The sequence below is a fragment of the Pygoscelis adeliae genome, unplaced genomic scaffold (genome assembly GCF_000699105.1).
Source record: "Pygoscelis adeliae isolate BGI_AS28 unplaced genomic scaffold, ASM69910v1 Scaffold79, whole genome shotgun sequence".
In the NCBI taxonomy this organism is placed as follows: Eukaryota; Metazoa; Chordata; class Aves; order Sphenisciformes; family Spheniscidae; genus Pygoscelis; species Pygoscelis adeliae.
In genome coordinates, this window is record NW_008825532.1 from 2,754,558 (window position 1) to 2,762,864 (window position 8,307).

Sequence of the window (8,307 nt, forward strand, 5' to 3'; positions counted from 1 at the left end):
CGCTCCGCTGATTTATTGACATAAATAGGTAGGAACAAGTAAAAATGACCCAATCCCCCTTTCCAAGTTCAAGGCCCAGCTGCAAAGTGACCGATGCCAAGTCCCACCCCTCCCCTCCCTCGCACACCTCTGTAGCCTTGCAGCAGCAGGGGTGTGACTGTAGTCCTGCCAGCCCCAGACACCCTCCACCCCCAGCCCCTGCTTCCTTTCCCTCCAGAGCAACAGGCACTAACTGCTGCATGGGGTGCCAGCACCCTGGCCCACAAGCATGAAGCCAGCAGCAGCAGGGGCAGGACTTATGTCCAGCATGGGGGTGGGAAGAGCTCAGCTCCCCCTCCATCCTGTGAAAAGCCACCCCCCGCACCCTCCTTCCCATTCCTCAAGCCCTGGGGCAGGGCAGCCCCCAGAACAGCAGCACTTTAAACAAGGTTTCCCATCACTGGCTGCAGAGCTGCAGATGACAGGCAGAGGCTGCCCCTTTTCCTGCACCAAACAACTACTCAAATCCCCATTACGCTCCAAATCCCAGGGCAGAGGTCTTAGCCCCAGCACTGCTGGATAAGTACTCAGCCCCCAGACACAAGCCAGCCCCAGGAAACCACTGCAAAGGCTCCCGTTCCTTGCTGACAATGGGAACTGGGAACCCACTTCCAGGTTTTTTCAGCTGAGGGCAGTTGTGCACCACGCAAGGAACCAGGAGGACTACGGAGGTCGGGAAGCTCAGGAAGGAGTCTGCAAAGGAAAGGACCCTCAAAGCTGGCCTGAGGAGTGCTCCCCACTTGAGCTGTGCAGGGCTCTGGCTGCCCCTCCCCATGGCTGATGCAGGCCAGAGGGGTCACTCTTGCATCAAGCTGTTGATCTTTGTCAGCAGCACATCCGTCTCAGACTCTGGGGAGACAGAAAATAAAAGTCATCACAGGCAGCCACCATCCTGCAGCAACAGGCGGAGTGGCCTGAAAAGCAGGTTTGAGGAGACCTGGGGAATGTGGGATTCCCCAGCACTGTCCCACAGGGCTGTTTGCTAAAGGCAGGACAGGAACTCCCTGGGCTGGGATTCCCTTCCCTCCCACAGCCATCCCAAACCGCTGTGTCACGTTTGGCTGGAGAAAGCTGCCTGCCTGTCCCGCAGGCACAGCCTGGCTCCGAGGGAGGGAGCTCACATCCATGCACACTCACCCACTGGCTGTCTCCTCTGGGAGCATTTCCTAGAGATGGGATAGGATCGATGTTAGCATGTCAGTCTGGCCTCCCCCTTCTGTCCTCTGAGCTTCTAGATGGAGACTGTGGGGCCCCATAGGACACAGTCCCACAGGGATCTGCTCTTGGTGCCTGCAGCACTGGTAAAGGAGCAGGACCAAGGTCCCCCCAGCCTCAGCCCCCCAAGCCCTGGGGTGCAGAACGAGCGAGCAAATGTGAACTAAGGCATCCAGCACCTGAAGCAAGGGTCAGGCCAGATTTTTAGCTGCAGCGTGGTGATAAAAGCTGCCTCCACACACTGCTGTCTCACTTAGCCAGACAGGAGAAGACCCCCCAGGATCTGAGTCCAGAGAGGGGTGGCAGCAGATATGACCAGGTTTGGGTATGTACCAGCCACCCAGGGCACACTACAGCCTCCCCCAACAGACCTGCCCCGGGAGGGGGAAAGGGATCAAACGTACTTCAGCAAGAGGAAGGCCCAGAGGATAGCAAGGAAGGAAGAGCAGTCTGCAACAATCCAGATCATGAGGTACGTGCTGCTGGGCTGCAAGGCAACAAGACAAGCCATGAACACCAGCCAGGGGTGGTGTGCTGGTGGTACAGCCCAGACTGCTGTGCCAGCGGTTCCTTCTGCAGGGTCACACGTTCCCATGCCAGCACTGAGCAAAAGCCACCCTCCAGGCAGCTGGCAAGGAAGCAAGTGCAGTCTGCAACAATCCAGATCATGAGGTACGTGCTGCTGGGCTGCAAGGCAACAAGACAAGCCATGAACACCAGCCAGGGGTGGTGTGCTGGTGGTACAGCCCAGACTGCTGTGCCAGCGGTTCCTTCTGCAGGGTCACACGTTCCCATGCCAGCACTGAGCAAAAGCCACCCTCCAGGCAGCTGGCTGCCCACAGCAGCTGCAGAAAGGGACCCACAAGTGCATGGGGCACAGGGCTGTGGGGCAGGGTGAAGGATGGAAGGGTCACTTACAAGCAGCCAGATGGGGTGTTTCATCTCCTTCAGCACCTGACAGGCGTTGGTGGTGACAGAGCTCACCCCAGAGCACCACAGCACAGAGAAGAGCCAGGGCTGGTTCACCACGTACAAGTTGACAGAGATGTTGTCCTGGCGGTACTGCCTGCATAGGGACAGCCGTGGTCAGAGCAGCAGACAGCAGGGTGCCGGCACACTCAGCATACAGCCAGAGAGGACTGTATGTCTGGGATGTGATCCAGCATTTGCAGCCACATGGAGCAACTGTCTGGAGAGCCAGACGCAGGGCAGATTTGCTGGCAAGGCAGAGGACTACAGCCAGCTCCATCCTCTGCACCAGCCCTGCCTGATAAGGCATGCTTGTCCACAGGGCTGTAGCACACACCCTGACCTTCCCAGCAGTGCGCCAGCACTCAGCCTCAGCTGGCCCTCACCTCTGCTGGCCCCTGGAACAGAGCTGGGACAGTGCCCAGGCCCCACAGCTCCCAGGCTCCTGGGCAGAGGGCTTTCACCTGATCTCCTCAGAGCTCATGTCCTGGTAGGGCAGATTGACATGCAGCAGTGGCTCCTTCTCATTCTGGAGTCTCTTCCGGCCGTAAACTTGCTGAATGCCTGGGGCTTGCTGTTTGACCTGTTCCCTGAACCCATCCGGCAGCCAGAGGACCTAGGCAAGAGCCAGAGAGCACATGCAGAGGAGAGGTGCTCCAGAGGGCTTGCTCTCTTCCAATATTTCCTTGCAAGTCCAGGCACACATGGCCTGCTCAGACAAGCTGCTTCCTGCCCCCCTCCATGCTCAACTCCTCCATGAGGATCTCAGCCAGGACAGTCTCCTAAGAGCTTGTCCCAGCCAAGAAGTAAGCACAACAGACCCCACTGAGTGGAGAAAGCAGTTCCTGCCTAAGCAAGCTGCAGCAGTTATGTCCTTTCTGGGTCCTTGAATGGATCAAGCAGTACATCCTTTTGGCCCCAACTCTGCAGCAAGAATGCACCTTGGATCAACACTACAGTCTTTGCTGTCTCCCCTCCTGCTCTGCATTCCCAAAAAGCCAAGAAGGGAAAGTGATTTGGGTGCTAATTCATCCCCTCAGGGCAGCACGTGTCCTGTGCTGCAGAGGTTGGATGAAGTGCAAAGGCAACACAGGAGGTTGCAGAAGGAGTCCAAGAGCTGCAGGGAGAGGTGTGGCACAGTGCTGGGAGGTGGAAGCCTGAGCACCGTTTTCCTGCTCTTGCTAGCACTGTTGGTCCCCTCCCTAGACTGAGTCACGGTTTATACACCAGGGTGGCCAGTGCTGGGAAACCACAGTATTTGGAGGGGTCTGAAGCTGTAGGCATTAACCCTAATTATTGGCAACTTCTCCCAGCTAGAGAATCCCATGCCTGGACAGGGTTCCCCAACAGGGCTCACATATGGGGATGTGGTGCATGGGGTGGCAGGGATGCTCAGTGGGGTTGGCAGGGCAGCTCCCACCACAGTAAGGGTGTGACAGCAGGGCCGGGCAGTGGTGGGGTGGTGGCCAGCTCACCTGCTGTAGTGGGATGCCCGACTGTAAGATCACTTCCAGGGTGGCATTCACAAAGCTCTGGTAGTCACTGTGGTTCTCAGGCCGGAGGTCGAACATGATGGAGATATTGCTCTGCTTGGCTGCCTCTAGTGCCTGTTCCAGGGATGGGATCCTCTGTTTAGTTACCCGGTAGCGATCGCCAGCAGAAAGACTCTGCACAGTGGGAAACGGCCTCCGCTGCAACGGTGAGAGAGAGTTAGTCATCATAGGCAGACCCCCCCTAAGCTTCCACCTCCCAAACTGGTGCCCGTCTCTGGCTCTCAGTTTCCTACATGGCCTCTCCACATGCTCTCCAGTGCAGACAGGCACAGGGATCCTTCCCCTGCACATCCATGGGGCACCTCTACCCTTCTCCCCACTAACAGCACAGTTCAAGCAGCCCCAACACCTGTGGGCATTCAGAGCAGCCCAGCAGTTGGTTAGTCACCATTTGGGAAGAGTCTTGCCACAGCTGCCTCCAAGCCCAGGCAGGCTGTGCAGCTCAGAGCAAACATGAGACATCTCCCCTCAAACCAGCCTCCTCTGTGACTCAGCTGAGGAGTCAGAACAAACCCCAGCTTGGGGCATAACCGCACCCAAGGGATTTGTGCAGGCGTGGAAGCGCTTCTGCACCCTGTCCAGGTGTCTGCCAGGACCAGCGCTGCAAAGGGAACCTTCCCCAGGGCAGGGCTCATGCTTCACCCACAAATCCCTGACCAGACGCCCCAGGGGCATCCTGACCTCCAGGAACCAGCTGCCAGCATCCAGCTGCTGGAGGTCTGTCCAGTTGAAGGTGGTGCTGTTCAGGGCAGCCCTCTCAGGGAACACAGCTTGCACGTTGGTGGTCCTGGTGAGTTCCTCGTCATGCATGAGGAACGGGACCCCGTCAGCACTGGCAAAGGAGCAGAGAGGGAAGTTCTGTGTTGCAAGCTGCTTGTCTCCTATCCCTACCCTGGCATTTCTGCCTTCTCCCAGCCACCCTGCTAGGGTAACCCCCACCCTCATGCCTACTTGTGGTCCTCTACACAAAAAGGTGAGAGTCTGGAAAGCACAGAGCACCTAGAGACCAAACCAAGAACCAAGTAGTTCCTTGCTCACTGCAACAGCTGTCCCCATAGCAGGATTGCATGAGATGAACTAGAGCCAGGGTCTGTTTTCCAAGCAGTGCCTCTCCCCTGATGGTGCCTACCTCCTAATGCCCTGGAAGGCAACCTGCATGGGGAGGACAGAAACCCAGTACCTCTCTCAGCTCATTGGGACACCAAGCTGGAGCCAGTCCCGTACTGGGAAGATGAGAATGGCAGAGCCCTTTGAACAGGGCTGCCTCCAAATGCAGGCTATATCAGTCTTCCAGGTGTGTTCCAGAATGCCCCATGTGAGAGGTGACATCCCAGGATACACAGGCCCCTTCCTCCCTCCGAGTCCCTGCTGCCCCTTTACCTCACCATGACGTCTGTCTCAAAGACTTGCACATCACAGTCCACCGCCTTGTGCAGTGACATGAGGGTGTTTTCGGGGGCCAGCTGGAAAAGGAATGGTGTTAGTGCGGAGGGCATGAGTGGGAAGGGGCAGGAGGCAGGCACTCACCCTGCCTGGCTGCACCCAGCAGCTTGGCTGGGCTCTGGGTCAACCACAATGAGACTGGGGTGACCCTGGTAGGGTGGGGGATGGAAAAGGGCTGGGTGCAGACAGCCGAAGCCTGCCTAGTCCTTGCTTCCCAGCCCACACTACACAGCCAGGCTTTCTGCTGAGAGTTGCTTGCCCCTGGTGCATCAGTGCTCAGCAAGCAGCTCTGCCCTGCGACTGCTGCGCCCACCCTCCTCACCCATCCTCCAGCCCTGCGCTGCCCTGGCTAGTGTGGGGACCCCTCTCTACTGGGCTGGCCAGAGCTCGTCCAGACCTGCAGCAGCAAGGGTCTGATGCCAGTGCCCCACAGCCAGGCACAGCCTGGCTTTTGCTGGCAGAGCAGCCTGTCCCATCCACCCTGATCCACTGTGCCAGGATGCTGCCGGTGCTGGTCACTCACCATGGGGGCTCCTCGGTGGCCAACCAGGGCTGGCTTGGGGGGCAGCTGGTTCTCCTCCATGATGCAAGGGGAGGCAATTCCCAGGGGAGCCAGATACAGCGCGATCATCACTGCGCAGTACACAAGCAGCAGAAACACCTTGAGACCTGCAGGCAGAGACAGAGAAGATAGAGGGGTGAGGTACAGAAGAAGTATTTTGCAGGCCGTTAGGAATAAGCCAAGGCTGCTTCATCTGGCATTAACTTATGGTTGCCCTAGGTCAGGCATTGCATCCCCAGCCTCAGGAACACTGCAGATTTATTCTTGGCCCACTATGTGTCCTTGCACCCCAACCCAGCACTTCCACAGGACTCAGTCTGCCATCCCTAGCCCTCCTTCAGCTGCAAAGCAGTGAGGGTTGAAGCTGCACCAAGGGCTGGGCATGAGAAGCAGCAACCAAGAGCACACGTTACTACCTGAGTCCTGGGGACCTGTTCCCACTGCGCCAACACTCTCTGTGCACCACTGCCACTTGGTTGGGTGGTAGGAAGAAGGGCACCAGTCTAGGGGGGAAGTGGAGACCTTGAAGGGGGATTACCTGTGCTGCGGGTGCGGTAGATGAAGGTGGCCAGGGGCCAGGCAAGGAGCGTCATTCCCCCCACAATTCCAATGTGCAGGAAGGGACCTGTTGCCTGGGGAGGCAAAAGCATGGTGTCAGCCGGCACCAGCCCAGCCCCTGTCCCCAAAATCCACATACGCCAATGCCAGGGATCTGTCACTGCAGCCAGCACCGCTGGAAGAGCCACAGTGCCAGGCAGGGAAGGACAAGCTCCTGGGGGGACTGAACAGACTCCCTGCTCCAGTCCAGCCACTGTTCATCACCCTGGCTGCAGCTGCTCCAGGCAGGACTACAAGAGCAGGAGGAGCATCTTGCCTGGCCAGGCAGCAGAAGTCAAGGGCAGGGAGTTAACCCCCATGGCACACAGCCATGCTGGGGGCTCCAGTCACCACCCTTCAGCTCATCCCCACAGGCCAGGTACTGGGTACAGCGGAGGAGTCTCTGGTATTGAGGTGACTCACCTGCAGGGAGATACGTGCACTTCTCCACTCCTCCGCCCACTTTATTCCCAGCCCTGTGAAGGCTGCAGCCACCACCAGGGCAGTTAAGATCAGCAGGGTCTGTGGGGCAGGGCACAGGGCAGTTAGGGGAGCACACAGCATCCTGCAGGTCAGCTGGGCTCTGCCCTGGCAGGGCAGGCAGAGTCCTCCTCATCCCTTCCTCCTGAGCCCCTGCAAGTCCTGAGACCCCATTTCCCACATCTGGGTTTGCAGCTGAGCTCTGTACCCCATGCTTTGAGCAAGGGGAATATTCCCATCCCAGAGACGTGTGGCTTGGGCACTAACAGCTGCAGCTCAGCAGGGACACACCACACAGCCACTCAGTGGAGTCACGGCAGCCCAGTAGGCTGGTCGCAGCTTCCCAAGGTGCAAGGCAGCCAGGGCGGGCACCAACTCCCTGCACCCCCAGTCTCTCACCTTGTGCAGCCAGTGTAGCTTCAAGGGCTGGCCGCAGAGCTGCAAGCACAAAGCAAGGACCTGTGAGCAGAACAAGGAGATGTCAGAGCTGGGTTGTACCCCACACCTCAGCCATCTAAGGGCACAGGACTCAGCCACAGGAGCTCTGGCCCCTTGACACAGGCAGGGTCTCTGGCCATGCTCAGGCTGATACAGCTCCAGCAGGCTGGATGCTGCGGGCTCCACCTGGCTCTGCACAGGACATGGCAGCCAGCCTGTGCTCAGCACAGCTCCGTACCTCGGCTAGCCCAGGTGGGATCAGTGGGGCTTACCAGCAGCACAGCTGAGTAGGTGATCAGCACAGCCGTAGCTATGAGCAAGACCAGGGACCAGTCTAGCCACAACTTCCTCTGCTTGAAGATGAACCTGCCAGCAAAGGGGACAGTCAGAAGGGCAGAGGAGACATGGGGAGCAAGGCTGGATGTGGGATCCTACTCACTCATTGAAGTTGTGGAAATCATTGAGGATGATGATGGCGAAGTAGAGCCACACCAGCGTGAAGAGGAAGACGCAGAAGAGGAAGAGGAACCAGCTGCAGTCGCACTGAAAGCCAGAGATGACAGCTATGCACACATCCGCAGGGCACCTAGCCCCTGGCCAGGTTGTTGAGACCCCTGGGGAGCACCCAGCCTGCAGCAGGGTGCACAGGGGGTCACAGCAGGCACTGGCCTCATGGGTCCAGGCATTGAGCTGCCCCATGGAGAAGGAACAGAGTTCCCCAGGAGAGCTCTTTTGGCTGGACCCATGCTACAAGAAGGTGGACCAGCATCTCCTACAAGCTAAAAAGCTGGCTATGCTAGGCTGGGAAGGACAGACCCTGTGGCAGGACTGCCTCCTTTCCCATGCAGCAGCCCCTGGGAGCAGGCTGGGACTTTGGACACGGGAAGGGGCAGGGAGCCAGGCCCTGTTCCCTTCTAGCTGGGTGATCTGTGGGCTGGGTGGCGCGGGGGGCTGTGCCTCAGAGCTGCCATTGCAGCGGGGAGCCGGCAGACCGCTCCTGCCTGCACCGCC

The 8,307-nt window shown here is 58.5% G+C and overlaps 1 protein-coding gene across 1 annotated transcript in view; it reads right to left on the reverse strand.

Moving 5' to 3' along the window:
• Positions 1 to 835: 835 nt before the first annotated feature.
• The window catches only part of GDPD2 (glycerophosphodiester phosphodiesterase domain containing 2), an 8,431-nt gene continuing 959 nt past the window's right edge, over positions 836 to 8,307 (reverse strand). The window contains exons 2-15 of the mRNA XM_009331675.1: positions 7,736 to 7,839; positions 7,569 to 7,662; positions 7,258 to 7,317; positions 6,802 to 6,900; positions 6,320 to 6,413; positions 5,743 to 5,888; positions 5,157 to 5,239; positions 4,458 to 4,608; positions 3,699 to 3,914; positions 2,688 to 2,839; positions 2,173 to 2,320; positions 1,659 to 1,741; positions 1,177 to 1,205; positions 836 to 888 (exon numbers count right to left, since the gene is read on the reverse strand). Of these exons, the coding sequence (XP_009329950.1) occupies positions 836 to 888; positions 1,177 to 1,205; positions 1,659 to 1,741; positions 2,173 to 2,320; positions 2,688 to 2,839; positions 3,699 to 3,914; positions 4,458 to 4,608; positions 5,157 to 5,239; positions 5,743 to 5,888; positions 6,320 to 6,413; positions 6,802 to 6,900; positions 7,258 to 7,317; positions 7,569 to 7,662; positions 7,736 to 7,839 (1,512 nt within the window). The remainder of the gene's footprint in view (positions 889 to 1,176; positions 1,206 to 1,658; positions 1,742 to 2,172; positions 2,321 to 2,687; positions 2,840 to 3,698; positions 3,915 to 4,457; positions 4,609 to 5,156; positions 5,240 to 5,742; positions 5,889 to 6,319; positions 6,414 to 6,801; positions 6,901 to 7,257; positions 7,318 to 7,568; positions 7,663 to 7,735; positions 7,840 to 8,307) is intronic.